General features: G+C 42.8%; 1 protein-coding gene across 3 annotated transcripts in view; it reads right to left on the bottom strand.

Moving 5' to 3' along the window:
- Positions 1 to 1,778: 1,778 nt before the first annotated feature.
- The window catches only part of LOC109827374 (beta-glucosidase 12-like), a 64,018-nt gene continuing 40,756 nt past the window's right edge, over positions 1,779 to 25,040 (bottom strand). Inside the window, exons 11-14 of one of the 3 annotated variants that reach the window (XM_020394378.1) lie at positions 4,201 to 4,232; positions 2,642 to 2,744; positions 2,461 to 2,569; positions 1,779 to 2,356 (exon numbers count right to left, since the gene is read on the bottom strand). In XM_020394378.1, coding sequence (XP_020249967.1) covers positions 2,191 to 2,356; positions 2,461 to 2,569; positions 2,642 to 2,744; positions 4,201 to 4,232 — 410 coding nt within the window. In that variant the 3' untranslated portion in view covers positions 1,779 to 2,190. Of the gene's footprint in view, positions 2,357 to 2,460; positions 2,570 to 2,641; positions 2,745 to 4,200; positions 4,233 to 6,041; positions 7,147 to 25,040 lie in introns of those variants that run through there. The other 2 variants (XR_002243410.1, XM_020394379.1) reach the window with 2 other exon arrangements.

Genomic DNA, 25,040 nt, shown 5'->3' with positions numbered 1-25,040 from the left:
GCCAAGCCGAGACACTTTGAGGTATCTCGGGTATTTTGGCCATAACTTTCTCATATAACCTTCAAATGACCTGATTATAGATGCATTGGAAAGCTGATAAAGAGGTCTATAACTTTTATATTTTGAGTTTCTTTATATTCGAATCGGATCATGGCCAAAATCATCATTCTGTTCCCAGACACCAACACTGTCTCGGAGTTCTGAGATAGTTTGTACTATCTTTGATATTTTAGCTTTATCTTTCTCATATGATCTCCAAATGACCTGATCCAAGATTCATTATAAAGATAACGAGGAGATCTACAACTTTTGTGTTTTGAGTTTTTACATATTCGAATTGGATTATGGCCAAAATCACTCTACAAACTCCGAGACACTTGTGAGTGTCTCGGCCAATTCGAGACATCAATGGGTGTCTCGGTCAATCCGAGACACCTCTGGGTGTCTCAGCTTGGCCGAGACACCTTAGAGTGTCTTGGCCAAGCCGAGACACCTTTGGGTGTCTCGGGTTGGCCGAGACACCTCTGGGTGTCTCGCCGAGGTCCGGGACGTAGTCCTGCGCGTTCCGTCCGTTTTTGCCGTATCTTCGTCGTTCGAACTCGGAATCATGCGATTCAAGATGTGTTAGAAATTCGTCGAGAAGATCTACAAGCTCCAATGATTGAGTCATCTATGGAGTGGATAGGACATGGAAGGCATTTCGTCTTTTGTAAGTGATGCAGAGCTCCCGATCAGTTCGTTTCCTCGTTGTTCTGCAGTTCCGTTGCTTCACATAGTTCATTGACTCACTTCATGTGCTTGTCGACGTCAAATAAGCTTTTGTGACTCAGATAGCAACGTTCATCATCTTCTCTCGGTCTTAAGCCACGTGCGGGGACCTATAGGTAATTTTTGACGCCTACAGCGATCTACTCCTCTAATTAACCCAAGCGTAGCCCGAGCCCTGATACCACTTGTTGTGCACGGAAGCCAATTGTTATGCTTCGAGGAAAACCAAACGTCGAGAGAGAAGACCAAACAAACCAAAATAACGGCACAAACACAAACAACCAATTTTTATGTGGTTCGACAAGTTGTCTATGTCCACGGGGCAAGAAGGAGATGGAGTTTTCACTAATAGAGAAGAAGAGTACAAACTGAGATTACAAATCACTCAAACTCACCAATTAATCTCACCAACAAAGCTCTTAATCTCACAAACAAAACCCTAACCAATAGCTCCAGAAAATACCTCTTTTCTGTGCTCCAAATATCCTCACAACAGCTCCGCAAAAACCCTAAAATGTGTTGGTATTTATACTAAACACCAAATCAATTTAGAACAGGAAACTGCAAATTTGGGTCTGACCCGATACGCAGTCGACCACGGCGCTCAACTGCGACAAATGACAGAGCCCAAAAAACAACTGGAGGCTTCGGCAACTCTAAACTCTCCGGTTTGGATTACTGGACTGGCGGTCGACCGCGGCGGTCGACCGCACAAAGACGTGAATCAAGCCCATGGTTTGTGCACGAATACAGTCGACCGGCCTTGCACCGCGGTCGACCACACACCGCTAAAAAACCAATTCCTACTTCCAAAACCTATTCTAAACCAATTCCTTCGCCAAATCTACAGTAACTGTAGAGAAAAAGAAGATACAAACCTGTAGTGACCACAAATTGTCAAGTTATCGAACACGTAAATGAAATTCAGAGGGAAACAAAAAGACAGATGTACAATATGAGCATGTGGGAATGATGCAGCAAAAAGATTGCCACAAGTAGTTTATAACCTCATCATGCTGTACATGAAAGTTATCAATGAGATTACTTATGAATCTTCTTCTCATACGTCTTTTCTTTCTTACAAGACATAACTTTCCTTGAAAGTTTTGCTCCCACTGGATTTCTTCTATTAATATCCATTGGACTTCGATGATTTGGTTAATACACATATAATCAAAATGAACCAGGAAGTAATAAAGTTAATCATTTGCATAGTTGCTCGATCAATTTTATTTCATCTTCCCAGCAGGCTTATGTTATCCATCTCTCCTATCAACTCCTCTGCATTTCATTTACATATTCATAAGCAGAACATCTGGAATAACCAGTCACTTAATTCTTTGGTCTATTGGCATCTACCACAATGCTTTGAAACACTAACTTAAGAATTACAACAGTGTTGATCGAGGTTATTGTACATATTCATGGTCTGAGAAACCTCTGAAACCAAAGAGCTGAGCTCTTGGGATATCTCTCTAGGTTCTTGTAATCCACATAATATAAGCCAAACCTAAGTGTGTATCCAAATGACCATTCAAAGTTATCGAACAGTGACCACACGAAGTATCCTTTCACATTCACCCCTTCCCTGCAATATTACGAACTTCTTTTTTAAAATAATAGCACATGGCGTGAAAAAACCTTTTAAGCCTTCAATTGACAGTTACTCAGCATTTTGAATATTTGATATACCTGATAGCCTTATGTACTGCATGTAGATGTTGTCTGTGGTAGTCAATTCTTACGTCATCATTCAAGGCATTCTGTAATACTAGTGATGCATCGTTGGTCTCATCAACACCTATAAGAAATCAGCTTGTAAGATTTCTTCGAATCACGCAAATTGTTGAAGAGGGTAGTTATAGCTAATTACCATTCTCTGTAATGTAAACAACTGGGTTATCGTATTTGTTCTTGATGTATCGAAGGAGTTCTTTTAGTCCAGGAGGGTAGATGTAGAGCCAGTCCGAGGCAGCCTGTAATGCATTATCAAATCTTACTTACTGTATATATAAACCAGAGAAATTTATAGTGGAATGTTTAAGCAAGTTCTGTAACACCCCAAATACTAGTCCCATATCGCGAAACTATGAAGAGTTTGAGTGGTTTATAAAGTAAGTCCAAAGACTCAAGTATAGTATTGACTAGTCGATTTTGGCAGTGGTTTGAGCCAAACAACACGTGAGTCCCACGGCTTACACCGCGCCAACAGGTGTTAGTCTCGAGAGTGTAGACCAAACCTGGAATCAAATCAACAAAGAAAACTGGAAAAACCCAGTTCGGTTGACCGACAGACCCAGTCCGGTCGACCGAAGTGACGACAGGAAGCGAGCGTGAGAAGCTCGCTCTGTCGTTCGACCGACAAGGATGGTCCGGTCGATCGAAAAACCTTGTAAGAAATGAACGTTCTGGCCGATCGACCGACACGAAGACTCCGATCGACCGAAAACATGTACGAGCAGACCCTGTAAAATTGACTCTCTAGTTGGTTGACCGAAGCCCTTGGTCCGGTTGAACGATGTCGGGATTTTGAGTTTCCTAATTTGTTTTGGAATCCGTTTTGAGCTGGGATCCTATATATACCTAAACAATTTTAGGGTTATGTGAAAACACGTGAAAAAGAGAGTTTTGAGAGGATTCTTTCAGAGAGATCTCGGAGAGATAAAAACCTATTTGTGGGCATTGTAATCTTCTTCAAAATTAATCAAAGAATTGTGTGGTGTGACTCCTGAGGATGTAGACACATTGTCGAACCTCGTTATATCTGGTGTGTTCTTTCTTTTTTATCTTTCTTTCAATTTTTCTTTTATTTGCGGTGATTTTCCTACTTGCTAAACTCTTAGCACAAGGTCCGAAAAGGCACGAGTTCAATTAATTGTTTCGAATCCCCAACAACATGCTCGCAGGCCGGGGGCGTCATAAGTTCTCCGTTGCATTATGTTTCATAAACAACATAACTAATTGATGAAACATCTTATATGATCAAGAGATGTTTATGAGTAGTAGTAGCATTAGAGTTAGTTACTAAACTACTAAATTATCCTACATAGAGCCATAAATTAAATATCTGAATTGAAAAAGAGGAAAAAAAAGAAAAGAAAAAGATTGTTCGCAATTGTTTAGTTGAACAAAATTTTGTAAATCCCCTTCTCCAAAAAAATACGTTGACATATGCCACCAAAATTTATGCAATGGTTTCTAAGCGTTTTTTAATGAAGGAAAGCATGAAAGAGGTACACACAATATAGACTGGCCATCTTCAACGTATGTCGTGCTTTTTACACCTTGCAAGTTGAGTACTGTCAAACGCGCCCAACCAACGCTTAAGCATGTGTCAATTAATGATTTTCAAATTTATTTTTAATTGGTTTATAATTCTTTGGATTTAGCTGATGGTTTTAATTTTTAAATGATAGCAAACAAAAAATTTACCTTAGGACCAATGGGAATCCCATGTCGCACACCTGTTCAATGGAAATTCAGGGCCTTAATTAAGATCTTCATTACTTCATAAAAAGTAAATGAGAACTAGCTTTATCAAACTTGTACTTTAAATTTTCTAGGAATAAACAATTAGAAACCTTACATCTTTCCCCTCCTTTACCGCTTTCTGTAAATAAAATATCGGTTTTTCTATAGAGTGCCCATAAACACTCTATAAGTGAGGAGAAAGATAGAAAGAAATGAATGAGGAGGGGATGTCCCATGATTTGCATTGGGATCCCCTTCTTATTCATTTCTCTCTATCTCTCTCCTCTCTTATAGAGTGCTCATGGACACTCTATAGAAAAACCGATAAAATATATATAGCAACGTTTATGATCCAGAAGAGTTCAGATTCTTTGATACTTTTTATAAAATATCCTTGAATAGCTGCCGTCAACGTTGTGCGTGTAGAGGACCGTTTTCTTTTTCAAAGGAATATTGCAATAAGGGGCTGTTTGGTTCGCTATTATAAGGGGTGGAAAACTCAGAAAACCCCTCCACGTCAGATTTTTAGCCCTTCACGTCAGCTTTTTTGTTTCCGTCCATTTCTTTGTGCCGCTTTGGTTCGCTCGAATGGAAGAGAGAAAACTCTGCTGAAATCGCCGCCAACTAAGATTTTTTTCCCTCTCCGATTTCCTTCCCCAACCAAGTGAAATTGATAAAAACTCTGCCACGTCAGATTTTTTTCCTTCTCTGCTTTGTTTACAAAAGTTTTCCTTTTTTTTATGCGAACCAAACACAAGAAAAATAAATACATTGGTTTCCCACCATTTTTTATGTGCGAACCAAAGCAAAACAATCTATTTCTTGGAAAAGTTTGAAAAACTCAAAACTTGTGTTTCTTTACATGGAATTGCATTTCTCTATATCAAGGAAACGAACCAAACTGCCCCTAAAAGAGAAATCTAAAGTTTTGTAGCTGAAGAGTTTATTAGGTTATTCGAAGTTGTTATTGAGGCTTTGCCGTAGAATCATCAAGGAAAAATCAGTTAGAGGACTCAAGAGTCATGAAAACCCTATAAATTTCTTTCAAATCACAAGTTTCACAAACAAAGAGAAATTAAAGAGAAATTGAGTCAGAAATAAAGGGGAAAACGTCGGAACAGAGGAAGGAGGAAGAAGGTATAAGCTTATAAAGGTGAGTTTTAATGGATTTAATTTGTTTTGGTTTCATGGAAAAAAAGAAGAGAGGTAGTAATACTTTCTACGGCTATCGACATCATCTCCGGCGACGTCTGAGGACCTTTGTCCATCCCGTAGCCGTGGGCTTCACTTGCGATGGCCACCATGGTCATTTAACCCACTCAAAGCTTTTTGGATTAGATTACACAAAGGATACATATCAAAGGAAGAAGAAAAGGGGGAAAAAATTAATATTAGCCCCTCTCCCAAGTTCTGCTTTAAAAAAAGGGGAGAAATTTTCAGAAAGTCTCTCATTACATTCACACCTAGAATAGTTTATGTTTTTATGTTTATAGGTTTGATCGAGGAGTAGATTTGAGTATAGTTCTCCAAAAGTATTAAAAAATTCTGAATATGAGTAGATTTCTTATCGTTAGTTATTTTTTAAAAAAATTTGGTATAAAAATAGTCTATCATATATAGCAATCTTATTTCAGTAAAGATAAATTGTTGGATCAAACATGTTATTTTTGTTTCAATCATAAAAAAATTTATACAAAACTTGATAATGAGTAGTTATTTATCTTTAACAAGATAAATATTATATAGTATGCAAACTATTAAAAATATGTTTTAAAGTTGTTGTTCTTACAACATCTACTAAAAAGATGTACGTTTGATAAATATAGTTTAATTAGTATAGATTCATAAACATTCTATTTCATGAAATTGAGAAAAGATTGCAAAGTGTTTAAGCATTTACATTGTTTTTTGTACAAGTGGAAATTGCAAGTGATGTTTTGAGTAAAAAGAATTTGTATAAATGTTTAAAATCCTTAGAAGTCCACTATAGAGTGAAACTATTGATGATGGGTAACCAAACAGTCAATATATATCCGAGTGAGATTGATTAGGGGTCGCTCACTTCTCCGAATATCTGATCTTGAGTTTAGTAGCTTTTAGCATGCACAAATAACAACTCTTGAGAGGATCAAGCATGGTACCCCATTGTACCTTCGACGATCAAGTCAGCTAGTGAATTTTGAGTGAGAAAATGAAGAACTATGTGAGTTCTTTTGTGTAGTGCAGTATAATTAGCAGATATTGCTTATCAGTAAAAGATCAAAAATCAGATGCCCCCCTAAAAAGTCGTCAGATCATATTGAAAGAAGATCAAGATCCAAAAAAGGTCCTTCCTCGTGTAAAGAATAGTACCTCTATTTGTAGTGGTGATGAAACAGGTAGAATCATTACTTTGGCCGAGCACAAGATGGTTGTAAGTAGGTATGGGCTGGCGGTTGTGTCAGCACCTACTTTACATGTGCCTGGTGATGAGTGGAGGAAAGATCACCTCAGCATTAAGTGAGAAGTGATCAGAGGCATGGTCGTCCTGTCGTGGTTCGATGAGTCATGAAGACTGTCGAGGCTAGATGTATGATACGCCTGCCAAGCATTAAATGTGACACCGACGTGCTGTCAGTGAGAGAGGCTCAAGGCTAAAGTCGTTATTTAGCTTGGTCAAGAAGTAACACCTTTCGAGTCGGCCTCACGAGGTGTCGAGTAGCTGGTCGAGTGGGCTCGTTGCGAGTCGTCTTCGACAAGAGGATTGACAAATACCGCCCTTCGAGTCGACCTAAGAAGATGTCGACTTGACGGGTCGTCTACGTCGGGATCCTTGGTTGCTTTGACCATCAATCTGGTTTGAGTGGTTCATGTAGGGGGACACCTGTCCGTTGTTGGCAAAGATCCGTACTTTGGTGACTGAAAACACTGTAACAGAAGTGATTTGTTTAAGCCTATCATATGGTATAGATTGTATTGACTAGTGTTAAAGTGGATTTTTTGGCAAAAAGTAAAGTGAAATTTGGGGAACCTATAGTAGTGTTAGGTACATTCTATCCTCGAGTTGACCTATAGTGATTCGATGCGTATTCTCATGCTACTAAGCTGCAATTTTCATAGCCTTACTGTGATAACTGAGGAAGTTTGTAAATGTGAATTTAAATCTATAATTATAGTTTTAAAAGTATTTAGTACTCAATTTATATTGTTTCTTAAAATTTGTGAATATTCTTTCATGACACTATCACATGCTATTCATGAAAGTTTCTCTTGTTCAAAAATATATTCCTCAAATTTGTTCTCTTTGATAATAGGTATTTATATTTAATATTGAAGATCTTTTATAAACTTGTCTGGTCAGTTATTGATAAGTTACATGCCCAATGAGTATAATCTCACCCTAATATTTTCAAACTTTTTCATATGAGAATTACACGACTTTATCTATGGATTGAAATTTTGGAGATATGAGCAGGATCTAGTAGAGTGTGTTGATGCTGAAAGTTTATAATTATTTTAAGAAAAGTATTTGGGTTTATATAATAAGAGTTTTTTGACTCACTAGGGTGATCTTATTATGATGTAGATTTGCTCTGAGACTTCTATGTATCAATAGAATTTCCTTTAAAGTGAAGTTTTATTTGAATTATGGAAGTGAACCGCAGGCTAGATACATGTTTTACACATGTCACCATTGTCATCCATCCTAAATTATGCTGTGCATCTAGTAGCGTGACAAGCTGTGATATAAGAGCTTAGGTTAAGATGTCCTAAGCTTAGAAGTTTGTAGTTAATAATGTTTAGACATAAGTTTTAGAGTTGTTTTTAGTGATCATTGACATATAACAGCATGAGCACTCTTTCAACTTGGAAAAGTGATTTGCACTAGACTTCAAGGCAAATGCTTGGTAGTTGAAGTGCACATAGATCTAGTTCTAGAGGGAATCAAATGGATACAAATGCTATGTTGCAGGTGATACAAAATCTCACCATTGTGATGCAAAATTAGCGACAACAAATTAATCAACAATAAAACCTCGTGACAATGATCATCCACGAATATGAAGTGGTATGACGGAGTTTAAGAGGCTAACACCCTGTACCTTTGAAGGAAGTGTTGATCCTATGGTAGCTGAAGATAGGATTACAGAGTTAGAGAAAGCCTTTACTTACATGAAGTATCTTGATGGAGAAAATGTGGCTTATGCAATCCATACATTGAAGGGACATGCAAATGGCTACTGGCAAATGCAGTAAAGGATTCTGGGAGATGGTACTAACCATATATCTTGCAACGAGCTCAAGAAAATCTTCTATGAGAAGTATCTTCCAAAGACTATTCGCTAGCAGAAGGAGAAAGAATTCCATAAGCTGAAGCAAAATGATAAGATTGTAGTTTAGTACAAGGAAGAATTCACTTATTTGTCCAAGGTTGCACTCTAGTTTGTTGCAACCAAAGAAAGTAGTTTCAAGGAGGTCTACAACCTGAGATAATGTTTCAAGTGAGCTTGTTTGAACTTTTCACTTACGTCATGGTACTAAAGAAAGCTTTTGTGATTGAGAAGGAAAGAAAAGAAAATTTCTCAGTTGATGGGTACAAGAATAATGATATAAAGAAGGGGTTCGGATTGGATGGATATGGAGGTAATAACAAGAACTAGTAAAACAAAAGCCAACATATGGATTTAAAAGGAAAGCAGACTATGAACCAAAAGTCAATGAGATACACCATTTGTGAGAAGTCTAACCATGATGTGAAAAATTGTTGGAGGGTGATTGGTGCTTGCCTAAGGTGTGGCCAAAAGGATTACAAGATTGCAGATTGACCAAAGTTGAATGAAACTTTGACTCGTAAGGCACCTTAAAGTGACTAGCATCATCAAGGTAAGGCTCAAGTTTACTCTCTAATCGATCAAGAGGCTTAGGTAAATAATGATGTGGTGTCAGTTATCGTACCTTTATATTCTTCTTTTGTTTAAGTAATCTTTGATTCTGGAGCTTCACATTCTTTTATTGCTGCATAGTTTGTTAGAAAGCAAGATTTTTCATATGATACACTAAAGCATAAAATGCATGTTAACACACTAGGTGATAACATATTGATATCTAATAAGTATTGCAAAAGTAAGATAAAGATAATAGATAGGGAGCTTCCGACGGAATTGATCATTCTTGATATGCTTGATTAGAGCATATTCTAGGGATGGATTGATTATCTAGAAATTATGTATCTATTTTGTGTCGAGAGAAGAATGTGGTGTTTAAAATTCTTGATCAATTGGAATTTTGCTTGGAGAGCGGTAACGTGAAAAGGCCTGTGCGCATTATACCCGCCTTTCAAGGTCATCGCATGTTGTGAAGAGGGTGCATTGGTTTCTTAGCATCAACGTAAGTATTGAGCTAGAAAGAAGTTAGTCTGGCCCAAATTCTTAGTTTGTGTGAATTTCCAGATGTCTTTCCAGAAGATCTCCCCGGAATGCCACTAGTAGGGAAATAGAATTTTCTATTGAACTGCTTCTAGACACAAGTCCAATCTCAAATGCCCTTTATAGAATGGCTCTAGCAGAATTAAAGGAACTTAATAAGTAGTTGCAGGAACTTCTAGTAAGAGGTTTATTAGACCTAGTATTTGTAAAACCCCATAAATTCAAAAAATATTGTGATATAAAGTCGTAAATGATTTTTATCATGTTTGATACTTGTTATGGTAATTCACCATCTAAAGACAAAGATATTAAGAAGCTATGTCCTCATAGGCCCAAAAAAGGAGCTATGGCCCAAAGCCCAGCTAATGACAAATCTATCGACCAACCGAACGAACGAGTCATCCTTACCGATACGAAGTGCAGGATCAGTCGACCCCTCACAATCAAGACGACCCCTCAAGAGTCCACCCGCCCCATGATTGAGATGACTCCTCAAATAATCAGCTCGACCATTTACTCGGTAGTTTACTCGGCCAGAAGCTCGCTCGACCATCTATTCGGTAGTCCACCCGACTCGTCTCTGCTAAAAGGATAAGATCCAATTCAGACACTATAGTGCTGATCCGTCCTATCAAAGTCACAATTCTGACAGATCTCGGGAGAAAACATCTTATTCTGCTCACAAGTCACTTCTCAGAGATTGTTGAAGATATTTTCTTCTACACTTCGAATGACTTCCCTCCTAGTCGCCAGTCGACATCTGTAAAGCCGAAGAAGACTAAAGCAACCGGCCTGTCTTCTGCCATGCCTCATCTGTCAAATTCGGGATCTTACCAAAACAGTCTTGAAGGGCTCCCCTCCCAGTCGCCAGCCGACACGTAGGGAACGAAGGGTGAGTCAGCCTCCAGCTCACCCCTCAACGCCGTCTTTCGCAAAATCGTAAAGTGACTAATCTACCCTTACTATAAAGGCAGATACTATTCGCCATAAAAAGTGATCCCTCTTTTTCAGGTTCTGCTTCTTCCTGAGAGAACTTTGGGGGATTATTTTCTTAATCTATTTTTACTAAAAGAGAACTAACGACTCTAAAAGAGTACCTCTAAAAAGACCACAATGGTTCCATGACTCTCCCTAAAACTCAACTCAAGCTCATCAGCTGACTTGACCATCGAAGGTACCATGGGGGAAACAAGCTTCGCCCTCTTACGGGTTCATTCTTCTTGTCTATGCAGAGGATTCAGGAATCCCCGTCCCATGATCAGGCATAAAGTCGGCGGAGGAGTCGACCCCGTCTCCCATCCTCTCTGTCTTCGTTGTTAGCGCAAAGATCTGGCATGCACCCCTCAGCAGAAAGCACTCATCGACTGTGTGATCTCAGACATTAACAATATTATTCTAAGATGAATGAGTATGATAGTGATCAATTTGGGATTTATTAAGTACGTATAAGTGTATATGGTACTAGATTAATAATCATTGTATGCATGATCAGTCGGAGGAATGATAGGACTAGTCAATCAATATGCTGATTACTATCGGTTGACCGATAGGTGCACAAGGCAGTTTCCCAGTTTGTTTTGGTTTTGGTTCAAATTGATTTGGTTCGGGTTTGTTGGTATATATATGAGTATATATACCCAAAATTCCTCTTTTTCTTCATATTTTCACATGAACAAAAGCCACCCTGGCCCCTAGCGGACATTCGAACCACCAAAGTTAAAGCAAGAACTGGTGGTCGAAGCATGCGACTCACGCTCTCCCTACAAAAATAAGGCTCCTCCATTTATAGGATGGTCCAATCATTACTATTCCTGGAACCCCCAAGGGGAAACTATGATCCCAATAAATTCCAGAAGACAAAGCATCAACGTCTGGGGTTTCACCAACAAGAAGACCCCATCACAAAAGTTGTCTGGCCTCCTCCTATTCAAAACACTGGCCTCCGAAGGCTCAATCAACAGGATGATGGCCATACAGGGTAACCAACGATGGACAAGCAAGATCTACTGAAAATCATCACATCCACCATCGGCCTACAAAGACCTCAGCAAAAACTCAAGTTCAGAAAGGTCATGGCTGATGAAATGGCAAATATGTCGAACACTCGGTGACATCTAAAGCCAAACAACTCACCCTCAAAATAGAGAGCAACATCCAACTCCGAGTATTCAATGACTGGCGACTTAGTGTCCTCAGTCGCACAACAATGAAGATAGTCAATACAGCGGTAACTCGCCCTCGTCAAAACATGAATGTTTAAAGACGACAAGGAATAACCAAGGAGGTTTGAATCGGCCCTGTCTCCTGTAACAAAAGGAACATCCAAAATACATAGGAGCAGAGAACAAGAATTCGACGCCATTCGAACGCTAAATGTTAATAAATTGCGCTCCATGATGTACAAATTCCCACAATTATTGAATTTTTAACAAAAAAACACCTAAGACCTAGTCACCTAGGCACTCGACTCCGCAGTCGATGACAAGCCCTTGGTACCTTCTCAGAAATAAACCCAAGGTACAACCCTTTGGCCGACTCCAATAGTGGTCTCTCGGCCTTAGGGGAAATGGAAGACCTAGTCACCTAGGCACTCGACTCCTCAGTTGAATATAAAGACCTTGGCTCCTTATCAGGATAAGCCCAAGGCACAACAACTTCGCAGTCGGTAATCCAAGACCTTGACTCCTTATCAGGATAAGCCTAAGGCACAATGACTTCTCAGTCGGTAACAAAGACCTTGGCTCCTTATTAGGATAAGCCCAAGGAACAACACTTCTTAGTCGGTAACCCAAGACCTAGTCACCTAGGCACTCGACTCCTTAGTCGATGACAAGCCCTTAGTACCTTCTCAGGAATAAACCCAAGGCATAATTCTTTAACTGACTCCAGCTGTTGTCTCTCGGCCTTAGGGGAAATGGAAGACCTAGTCACCTAGGCACTTGACTCCTCAGTCGAATACAAAGACCTTGGCTCCTTATTAGGATAAGCCCAATGCACAATGACTTCTCAGTCGGTAACAAAGACCTTAGCTCCTTATCAGAATAAGCTTAAGGCACAATGACTTCTCAGTCGGTAATCCAAGACCTAGTCACCTAGGAACTCGACTCCACAGTCGATGACAAGCCCTTGGTACCTTCTCAGGAATAAACCCAAGGCATAACCCTTTGTCCGACTCTAACAGTCGTCTCTCGGCCTTAGGGGAAATGGAAGACCTAGTCACTTAGGCACTCGACTCCTCAGTCGAATATCAAGACCTTGGCTTCTTATCAGGATAAGCCCAAGGCATAATGACTTCTCAGTCGGTAATCTAAGACCTTAGCTCCTTATCAAGATAAGCCTAAGTCACAACGACTTCTCAGTCGATAACAAAGACCTTAGCTCGTTATCATGATAAGCCCAAGGCACATCGACTTCTCAGTCGGTAATAAAGACCTTGGCTCCTTATCAGGATAAGCCCAAGGTACAATGATTCTCAATCGGTAATAAAGACCTTGGCTCCTTATCAGGATAAGCCTAAGGCACAATGACTTCTCAGTCGGTAATCAAGACCTAGTCACCTAGGCACTCGACTTCTTAGTCGAATATCAAGACCTTGGCTCCTTATCAAGATAAGCTCAAGGCACATGACCCTTCAGTCGGGTTTAAAGTCCTTGGTACCTTATCAGGAATAAACCAGGGCATAACCCTTTGGCCGACTCCCTAAGTCACCTCTCGGCCTTGGGGGAAAATTTAAAGACCTAAGCACAAAATCTACGGGTTGTCATCTAATCGGAACGAGCTTTACAACCACTCGCACTTGTTCGCGGGGAAAATCGTTTTCTTCATTGAATTCATTGCACTCTTTGGTAACAGTTTATCTGTTACAGAAAGATCCGGTCTTTTTTAGATCCGGTTACAACGAAATCAAAGAAAAAAAAAATAATAATTACAACTTTCTCCTTTTGAACAAATCGCGAGCTCCTGTTTTGCGGTCGCTCGCTTTTGTGGGTTCTTTGCCAACGCCGGGGTTAATCCGTGGACCATCGCGCGATCTAGATCCGGTCGGATCTACACGATTTGATGGGTATTATTCCACGAAGGGAATAATAGCCGGGAGGGATTAGTTCACTAAGGAAATAATCGCTCGGATCTCGGGATCTAAGACCAAGCTTAGATCCGGAGTGTGATCTCGTGTAGATCTCAGATCTGTTCTTCCCCTCTCTCGAACTCCTGCCTTTTGTGACGTGGATGCTCGCCGAGGATCAGATCTGGATGTCCAAGTCTTCAAGTCTTCACACCGAGCCACCTAGAGGTGGCTCGGTTTTGGCCGAGTCCCCTAGGTGTTGGGTTTTCTGTCTTTTCCCTTTTTCAGTTCAGTCCGTGATTCGGTTCTGTGGTTGATTTATCCGGACTTGAATCGTTGACCTGATTTGGCAGTAAATCCATTTTTGATTTGGCAGTAAATCTGCTTCTGAGTTCGAGTCCGAAACTAATCTTGATTCGATCGTGATTCGTCCGAGTCCGCTCTTGGTTGGATGACTCGTTGATTCCTCAACCCGTTAGCTTGATTCCGCACGCGTCGTCGATCTCGTCGCCTCGTTGGTTCGTCGGTTTGTGCCGAGCTATGCTAGGGGACCTATAAGCAATTTTATATGCCTACAGATACCCCCTCCAAAGTATTTCAGTCTCGTTCTTTTATAGAAGAGTCTGGAATACTTTGGATATGATTGTCCCCACCTTCAGTTGGTGTAATGGGACCTTGGAATGACTTCCGTTCTTGATTCCTTCAATTCTCCAGGCTATTCGGTGCTTTGTCGAATGTCTGAAAGAGTTTCGGTGCTGCATTTATTGTCTGACCGTTGTCGGAATTTTAAACTTGAAGTCGATTCCTGACTTTCTAATCTTTAGCTGACCATCGATTGTTGGCGTCGAGTCTTTATCTGCAACGCGTTGTCCGGCGTAGTGTTGTTGAGTTATCCTTAAGAATATTTTTAGAAAAATACTCTCCAGAAACTTCTCAACCAACATTAGGGAACATTTTATACTCATATACCTTATTGGAGTATTAAGAAGCAGTTTATACTCGTATACTTTTCGGAGTATTAAGAAGCAGTTTATACTCGTATACTTTTCGGAGTAAGGATTCTCTCATTGCAACACATTGATTGGCGTTGACCTAGGGTTACGCGTTGACCGACGTTGACCCTAGGGTTTTGAACGTCGTACGTTGACTTTTTGATCGCATGCGTTGACTGGCGTTGACCTAGGGTTACGCGTTGACCGGCGTTGACCCTATGATTTCGAACGTCGTATGTTGACTTTTTGATCGCAACGCGTTGACTGGCGTTGACCTAGGGTTACGCGTTGACCGGCGTTGACCCTAGGGTTTCGAACGTCGTATGTTGACTTTTTGATCGCAACGGCTACGATATTGAATACGTAGACTTCGTCTTTCTCACGGGAATAGACTACCCGGCGACGCGTGTTAGGCGTTGTCTTTAGGATTTTTGGCTAATCCCCAGCCTTCAACGGATTTGATTAGCCTTTACCGACTACCGTTTGAGTCGGGCTAGCATGCGGATTATCTAAATCTGTTCCGCATGTGACGTTGTGCTAAGAGAGTTAACGCTCTTAGTGCTACGATATTGAATACGTAGACTTCGTCTTTCTCACGGGAATAGACTACCCGGCGACGCGTGTTAGGCGTTGACTTTAGGATTTTTGGCTAACCCCCAGCCTTCAACGGATTTGATTAGCCTTTACCGACTACCGTTTGAGTCGGGCTAGCATGCGGATTGTCTAAATCCGTTCCGCATGTAACGTTGTGCTAAGAGAGTGAATTCTCTGAGACTGGCTAGCACGCGGATTGTCTAAATCCGTTCCGCATGTGACGTTGTGCTAAGGGAATAAACTCCCTTAGACTTGATGCTACGACTTCGAATACGTAGACTTCGCCATTGTTATGGGAATAGGCTACCCAGCAACGTGTTTTAGACGCTGACTTATCCCTACTTAGGCTTAGGGATAAAATTCCCCAGAATCGAACTCTGGTGTCTTTTTCTTCGGAGAAAGACTAAACCGGCAACGCGTGTTAGGCGTTGATTTATCCCTACTTAGGATTCAGGATAAAATTCCCCGTGCGTGTGAGGCACGGATTATGGTGTTATTAATAACAACCTGTCACAATGTCGAATATGTGAACGGGTGTTCTTTTTAACGGTTAAGAACTAACCGGCAGCGCGGGTTAAGCGCAGACTTATCCTTGCTTAGGTTTCAGGATAGAATACCCCAGAATCAAACTCTGGTGTCTTCTTCTTCGGAGAAAGACTAAACCGGCAGCGCGTGTTAGGCGCAGACTTATCCCTGCTTAGGATTCGGGATAAACTTCCTAGGATGAATCCTAGATTGACAAATTTTGGAAAAGATCTTTCTTGGGGCAAAGACGAACCCGAAATGGGAGAGGAAGAATTTTATATTCTATCTCCCGACACTGAAGAAGAATTTTATATTCTATCTTCAGCTGGAAAGGAGACTCGAGGTGGGATCTCCACCCCCAGAATCCGGAAAGGTGAAACTGAGAGTGGGATCTCCACTCTGAGAATCGAAAAGATTCGGATAACCCTAACTGTCGGAAGGTTTGATTACCGAACTAAAGATGAATTTCTCGTTTATCGAGAGTAAATCGTGGTTTTGGTCCTAACTGTAGGAAGGTTTGACCAAGCGAGAGTTTGAGGTGACCCTAACTATAGGAAGGTTTGATCACTTGATTTAAAGGTGGACCTCTCGTTCATTGGAGGAATCGAGAGGGGATTTTGGTTGTGGTCCTAACTGTAGGAAGGTTTGACCAAGTGGGAGGTTTAAAACGATCCTAACTGTAAGAAGGTTTGATCGCTCGATTTGTGTGCCTCTCGTTCATTGAAGGAATCGAGAGGGGATTTTGGTTGTGGTCCTAAGGTTTGACCAGGTAAACGGTGGGTTTAGTGCTTATCACTTTATTTGTAATGATCGGGTTATCCCTAAGAAAATTACATGTAACATTCTTTCAGGAACTTCCCGTTACATGAATTATCCACCCCCAGCTTTTCTTGCGAAACTGGGTTTATCATCGTATCGGTTGCATGATCGGGTTATCCTTAAGAATACCACGCATGGCACTCTCCAGGAACTTCCCGTGGAAGAAAGGAAATAGTTTAGACTCATATACCTATTGGAGTATCAGGGAACAGTTTAACCTTTTATACCGGTCGGAGGATTGAGAAGCAGTTTATACTCGTATACTCTTTGGAGTCTTAAGAAGCAGTTTATACTCTTATACTTATCGGAGTGGTGCCGTTCTCAACTGGCTTACTCTAGCGTTATGACGCCGGCTTCAACCAAGGTCTGGATACTATTCTTTAAAGTAAAGCAGGCCTTGGTGGGATGAAGGATCCTCCTGTGGTATGCACAGTACTTTGGGTCCGTAGTATTATCAGCTTCCTCCTGATTTGTGATAGGTGGTAGCTTGATCCTGTTGCTTCCAAGGAGGGATTCGAAGATGGCTGGAATGTCTTCGTCTTTAAAAGAGTACTCTTTTTGGAGTCTTGGACCCGAAGCCTTTTGCTGCCTTCGGGATTGCTGTTGTGACGTTTGATTAGCATCATCAGCAGCTGCAGGTGCCTTGCCCTTACCACGAGAGGCGAAGTTTGAGTTGAGCGGATTAACTGTCGGTCGGTTCCTCTCGGCCTTCTTCCTTCGGAGGAAGCGTTCGGCTTGTTCACCGCGCACCTTCAAGTCTTTCCAAGTGTCAGACGGTGCTGTCCCCATCGCTTCGAGGATGTCCAATGAAAGATTATTGTGACAAGTCTCGAGGATAAAGTCTTCACTGACCGGATCCCTGCAATTCATTGCTTTGTTTCGGAATCTCTTTATGAAGTTTTCAACTGTTTCACCATTTTTTTGCTTCTCGTCAAATAGTGTGCCAATTGAAATCTCGGTGTCGTCGTCGAAGAAGTTAGCGAGGAACTTAGTCTCCATGTCGTCCCAGCTGTTCACGCTTCCTGGCTTGAGGCGACGATACCAATCGAAGGCGGCTCCACGAAGAGTGCCAACGAAGGACCGTACCATCAGAGGCTCATTACCAGAGATAACACCCAGGTGCGATTTGAAGTAAATCAAATGCTGAGTGGGTGAACCCTTCCCATCAAACGGCGTGAAGTTAATCAGACTGAACTTCGCCGGATAGGGGATTGATTCCCATTCTCGTGGGTACGGGGTTGGCTCCTCTCGGCTTTCTTCCTTCGGAGGAAGTGTTCGGCTTGTTCACCGCGCACCTTCAAGTCTTTCCAAGTGTCAGACGGTGCTGTTCCCATTGCTTCCAACACGTCCAGTGCAAGGTTGTTGTGGCAAGTCTAGAGAATGAATTCCTCAGTGATCGGGTCCTGACAATTCATCGCCTTGTTCCGGAACCTTTTGACGAAGGTGTGGACTAACTCCCCGTCTTTCTGCTTCTCATCGAGCAATGATCCGATAGATATCTCGGTGTCGTCGTCGAAGAAATTGGTGAGGAACCTGTTCTCCATATCGTCCCAGCTGTTCACGCTACCTGGCTTGAGGCGGCGATACCAATCGAAGGCGGTTCCGCGAAGAGTGCCGACGAATGACCGCACCATCAGAGGCTCATTGCCAGAGATTACCCCCAGGTGTGATTTGAAATAAATCACATGCTGAGTGGGCGAACCCTTCCCATCAAACGGCGTGAAGTTAATTAGGTTGAACTTCGCCGGATATGGAATTGATTCCCACTCTCTTGGGTATGGACAAGGAATGCCTGTTTTCTTCGTCTCTTGAGCGGAGATCAATGTGTTGATTTTGCTCTCGAGATCTTTGATCTTCAAGTCTTCACTTGTATCCAGACTTCGGCCTCCAAACTTTGCGAGTTGGTGGCGGCTTCTTGGCTACCTCTTTCTGCAGCCTTCTACGGGCTTCTTCAGCTTGACCCCGTGCCTGCGCTGATAGTGCGCGGCGCTTGCGAATGCGCTCCTCCAGCGTCGATCGGTTCCGTTTGACCCGGACCCACTCCATCGTTGATGGCTTGGAGGAACCACTATTCGTTGATTGTTGAGGCTGCTTGCCTCTTTTGTTCTTCAGATCCGCGTTGTAGCGGATCCCGTCAACTGACTCCATGGCCTTTGCGAATTGTTTCGCAAGGCGTTGACGTTGCCTTTGGTGGGCTCTCTTCGAGAGAGTCACCACGCCCTCTGCGGCAGAAGAGTTGGCCAGAGCAGCTCCGACCTGGTTGGGATTTGGAGGAATCTCGCCCGATGCGGCTTTGGCATCCAGTGGGGCGAGATCTTCGTTGGTGTTTTCAACGTCTTCATACCAACGAGTTTTTCTCCTGGAGGATAGCTTCTTGGACTTGCGGGACTTGTGAGGGGAGGTAGATCCGGACGAGGATGATAGATGCTCCTCGAACTTTTGTTGGTCGAACTCATACTCGACCTCCTCCTCGACCGGGATCGAGATCCGCGGCTGCGACGCAACGATCTCGGTAGCGAGATCGGTGGCTCCCACTGTGGTCGCCAGATTGTTCCCGGGAAAAATCGTGTCTTTCTTCATCATTGATTCCATTGCAAATTCTTGTAATAGTTTATCGATTACAAAGATCCGGTCTTTTTATAAGATCCGGTTACAACGAAAATCAAATTGAAAAAGAAATGAAAATTACAACTTTGTTTCCTTGTTTGTCGAACAAATCACGAGCTCCTGTTTTGCGATCGCTCGCTTGCGTGGGTTGTTTGCCTGCGCCGGGGTTTATCCGTGGACCACCGTGAGATCTAGATCCGATCGGATCTACGCAGTACGACGGGTATTATTTCACCAAGGAAATAATAGCCGGGGAGGATTGATTCACCAAGGAAACAATCGTCCAAGTCTCGGGATCTAAGACCAAGCTTAGATCCGGAGCGCGCACAGATCTGGGCGGCCACCTATAGGTGGCTCGGCTCTTGGCCGAGCCACCTAGAGGTGGCTCGGTTTTGGCCGAGTCCCCTAGGTGTTGGGTTTTCTGTCTTTTCCCGTTTTCAGTTCAGTCCGTGATTCGGTTCTGTGGTTGATTTATCCGGACTTGAATCGTTGACCTGATTTGGCAGTAAATCCATTTCTGATTTGGCAGTAAATCTGCTTCTGAGTTCGAGTCCGAAACTGATCTTGATTCGATCGTGATTCGTCCGAGTTTGTCTTTGGTTGGATCACTCGTTGACTCTTCAACACTTGGCTTGATTCCGAACGCGAGTGGATTTATTCCGTTGCTTGCGTGCGATTCGTCGCCTCGTTGGTTCGTCGGTTTGTGCCGAGCTGTGCTAAGGGACCTATAAGCAATTTTATATGCTTACAGCACTAAGGTATGATTCCTATAAGCATGAGAATCCATCGACATAAACTTTGGTAAACAAGTTGTAGATAAGATTGCTCAACCAAGCACAGAGCATTCAAAGTAAACTAATTATAGTTTCCTACACATGGATCGACATTATGCAATTAATCTACTCAAGCTACAAAACTCAAATGCTTAGGCTTAAAAACAAAAACTGGTCTTTCATTCAAAAAAATCTCTATTACAATAGGTCACCAAAAAAATAAAAAAGAGAGAAAAGGCAGGATATCCTTAATGCCCGCGACTGAGTCACGAAGAAGGGCCTGGTCGCCTCCTAGCATCCGCCCGAGAAGAGTCACCAAGGGAGTCGTCAGCTGACCTCAAAGCCTCCACTTCTCATTCTAATCTCTGAATAGTCCTAGATTATCTGGAGCAAATGGTCTGGTAGCGCCTTAGCAACCTTTTTGTCTCAGCCAGTTCAGCGTCCAAGGCAGCAGCCCGCCTCTTCACCTCTTCCCTGCCTGATCTCTCTACGGCCAGTGTTTTTTCGAGCTGGTGGAATAGAGCCAGCTCTAACAAAGCTCCTTGGGCATGACAGGCTAAGAAAGCCTGATGAATGTTGTCACTTGACATTTCCTTTACCCCCCCCCCGCCAGCGCCAGCGCCACCGCCAGGGCTAGGGGAAGACTCCTCTGGACCGTCCACCTTATGGATCGGAGCGAGATGCTCTTTGTCGGGCCGGCGAGATGGTCTGGGGATCGAGGAAGATTCCCCAGTAAGCCCCGCCTCCACAGGATCGGCCAAGTTCCTTCTCCTCTCCCTCGACCCCCTAGAAGAGGGAACAACCCCGATCACGAGGGGCCTTCTATCAGAATCCCCCTCCAGATCGAGGGCCCCTCTTAACCTCTTCCGAGACTCCCCAGCAGAGCCTCCCCCCTCAGCCTCGAGCCTCCTGTTATAAACCCGGCCAAGTTCCTTCTCCTCTCCCTCGACCCCCTAGAAGAGGGAACAACCCCGATCACGAGGGGCCTTCTATCAGAATCCCCCTCCAGATCGAGGGCCCCTCTTAACCTCTTCCGAGACTCCCCAGCAGAGCCTCCCCCCTCAGCCTCGAGCCTCCTGTTATAAACTCTTCCAATTCGGAAAGGTCCAGGGAGAGCTTGAAATTATCATCAATATGATAAAAATAGTGTGGGTCCCCTTTAGTCAATCTCACACTCTTAACAAATCCCAGCACTTTCATGCTGGGCCGTACCCCGACTCGGTAGCAGACGACCACGAAGGCCACCAAAGCTCCTACCGTATTCAGAGAAAACTGCATGGGGGAAACCCCCAGAACTGCATGCACCCCCTTGACAAAGAGATGAAGAGGCAGCCGCAAACCCTGCTCCAGATGTGCAAAGTACAAAGGCACTCGCCCCTCACCATGGCTGAATACGGGCTTCGTCAGCCTGGGCTCCTCAAGCGTTACAGCTCGAGGAATCTTGAATCTCTTGCTTGTCCATTTCAATTGACCCCTAAGGACCCTTGAGCACAGACGCCGAAGCACGACAAGCTTTTCCTTATAATGGATGGAAGTGGGAGCTGGAGAAGCCATGGAAAAGTTCCATCCATGCAGAGTAAGACAGTTTTTGAAGATGAAGCAAGAACTATATGAAAATCCTCTCAGCCCATTGGATATTTATAAGCCTCCAAAGAAGCATGCAGGAGAACTCAAGAGGCACGATCTTGAAGCGACCAAAAAAGATCCACTCTGGAAATCTAAAACGGTTTACTCGAAATCCTAACCGCCTCTCGTGCACGTTATTCCAAGCTAATAAATCAGCAATGAAGCACCGCTCGCTCTGCCCACGATGCCTCATCTCCTTTAAAAAGAAGTTCAAGATATTTAAAGATGATTGGATAGAAAATCCTACGCCGTGTCTTCAGCCATGATCAACTAACTAAAAAACGTCTTGAGCAAGTGTACATTGATCAAAAGCTCTCGTCTATTTCACTCAAACCCGACTAAAGTTGGCTCTGAGTGAAAAGGGCCATCTGTTATGGTAATTCACCATCTAAAGACAAAGATATCCAGAAGTTATGTCCTTGTGCTGTCTAAAAATCATAATAGATAGCTGATCCCCATCAAGCTTCAATAAGGAGAGTTATAATCCGATGACTCCCATATCTCGATGATGAAAGTTACAATCATATAACTTTCATGTCAACAAATGAAAACTGCAAATGGATGACTTTTCACATAGATCGAGAAGAGTTACAAATAAACGATGCTTCCGACGACTGATGAAAACTCTATTCAGTGGTTTTCACAATTGTGAGAGTTACAATCGGATGACTTTTACACCGTAATAGCTAAAGCAAAGATTATTGAACAATGGTCCTTGCAATGCTCTACAGAAGAGGTTACAAGTCAACTAGCCCCTTCTAAACGCGGAATTCATCTTCACGTTTCAATTCTTAAAACGCAGGCAACCCCCTCGTTTCCAAGCTGTAATAAGCAAAACACGAGCGGCCCTTGCGTTTTTGACGTTTAGTGACCACCTAACTCCGCGTCCCAATCTTAGGACACGGAGTTAGGGTACTGAACGCCAAATTAGGCGTTTGACTCATTCAAACATGAGTCGAACGGTTTCAGAACTGTTTTCCCCACGATCGGAGGAAATCACGCCCACTTAGGAGCAGATTAAGGGGGCAGTTACAACCCCTTATCCCCCTATAAAACCTCAACAAGCTCAACAGAGTAGAGGTTCAGATTTTTAGGTTGGATCTTTTTGGCATAGAGGTTCGGTGGAGGTTCAATCAAAGGGAGGGCAGGTATTTCCTCATCAAAAAACCGCACAAAGGCAGTTCAGTTCGGTTTTGGGAAGATCTTCTAGTGATCAAATAGGGGAGAATCTAAGAGAAGATCTAGTCTCTCGATTTCAACAACAAACGAATCTTGGATTGTTAACCAAATTTTCGGTTCAAACAACTCTTTCCACAGAGTTTTAACTCGTTCTGAGTTCTTAAACTCGTTAAGAATTATCCATCAAACTTGCCACGCAAGTTAGTTGTTCCTACGAGATAAGACAGTCGAATCGTCAACGGAGAGCAAATTCGACGCAAACATTCGAAGGAGACACTCCAACGCTACCGTGAAGAGTCCAGAATTAAACAAAGGGGAGAATCCAGATCATTCTATTCTCTTTTGTAATCAGGAATTCAAATTGTAATTGAGATCGAGAGAATACAAATCAATTTTCTTTCATTTTACTTACTACACATTTTTCACCAAACAAAAGATGGCGACTCCGCTGGGGACTAGCTTCTCTGACAACGAAGTGGTGGTGCAATCTGATGTTCATCTCATAGGAACAACCGTCAAAACTCTAATCGTAGAGTTTGACCAAGCCAAATACGAGGAAGCCCTCTCCTCTGGATCGCTTAGCCCTAAGGCTGGGCACAACATTCGCAAGATCTCCAAACAGATCAAAACTGGCTGAAGTGCCGAAGAAAGCCCTCTCATTCGGTCAAGATTCATCGAACAGCCCCTCCACCAAAAGAGTGGGCTTAGCCTCTACCGAACTCGTCTAGCGAATTGAACATTCCACGTCCGCGTCAACACGATGTGTTACGGGTCATAAACGGCCTATAGAGGAGACGGATTCTATAAACGCCGATGATGTTGCTGCCAAGGCTTTAAAACAAGCCAAAAAGAATGCCGCTCAAAGACGGAGAAGATCCATACGACAAGCGCATCTTTGAGAAATCCAATCCCATGCCCTACGTCAGGATCGCGTTTCTGAAGTTCTGCCCGAACAATGCGTTTCCACTCCAGAACACACTCTTCGTGGCAATGAACCCAATTATGAGCCTCGGGTGATACAGCTGAAACGCGACCCTCAGTGGTGCGTTGTTCATCCAAAACGCGACCCTCAGAAAGGCACTGCCAAAGATAAACGCATATCTCAAGAGTGCATTCAAGCGAAATATGACCCTCAGGGGTCTGTTTCACCAACCAAACGCAACCCTCAGGGGTGCATTCAACCAAAACATGATCCTCAGGGATCTGTTTCATCATTTAAATGTAGGCCTCGGCTTAATGTTTACAAATCCAAATGCGACCCTCGTGTTTATCCTCAAGAACGAGACGTGGTCCGCCAAGTTCAAAAAAGTCAACATGGGCTTAAAATCCATGTTCGACAAGAACCAGTCTTCCTCACTCAAGAGCAGGGGGTTCCATCTCCGTCTTCCTGCTTAGTGAAAAGCTCCTCTTAATTGTCGGATTTACGGGAATTATTGTCAAGAAAAAGACCGACACTGCAAGTAGCTCGCTCCTACCAATGTGAGCGACTTATTTCTGTAGTCCTCTCGGAATGTCACTGTTGCTCATCTGCAACTCAACAATCGGTGTTCAACAGATTGACGAACGTTGCTAGACCTACCAAGCGACAACAACATCACAAAAAGAAGATTGTCAAAACAGAATACCCTGAAGTCACTATCAATGTGATCGGCAAAGGGAAAGCCTTGGCTCCCAGCTCTGATGAATAGGAGAGAAGTCATTCCCCGACTGTTCAAAAAATTTGTGACAGTTCGAAGGAGTATATCGATACACTCAGACTCAGACATGAGCTATCCGCTCTGTTAATTATCAAAAGTTAGCCAAGGGGATTACTTCGGATGATGAACATTCAGCAATTGATGATTATCAATCATCAAGCTCCGTCATGGCACGAGAAACTCCCGCTTACATGACCGGAGGCCACGACGACTTTGCAAAGAGAGTCGATGATCAGCAAGCCATGCTTCAAGCGCAATAAGAAACTCTTCTCCAAATGAAGGATATGCTGGCCCAGCTCCTTGCTGAAAAAGGCCAAAGACCTGAGTCTTCCCGGAAGACAATGTCAAAGGGAAAGCAGAAAGCGCCCGAGAATTCAGATCGTGAAACTCACAACCTGGAATCCTCTTTTTTTTTAAAAAAGGAGATGGAAAGAGAGCTACATCCCCAGTCATCTAAAGTGGATGAGCTAAAAGCCCGCCTCAATGCAATCACCAACAGAAGCGAACTTCGCGAGGAGGGG

The sequence above is a fragment of the Asparagus officinalis genome, unplaced genomic scaffold (assembly GCF_001876935.1).
Source record: "Asparagus officinalis unplaced genomic scaffold, Aspof.V1 AsparagusV1_Un169, whole genome shotgun sequence".
Lineage (NCBI taxonomy): Eukaryota > Viridiplantae > Streptophyta > Magnoliopsida > Asparagales > Asparagaceae > Asparagus > Asparagus officinalis.
Note: the sequence above shows the minus strand (reverse complement) of the source record. Positions and strands in the feature narration are given on the sequence as shown.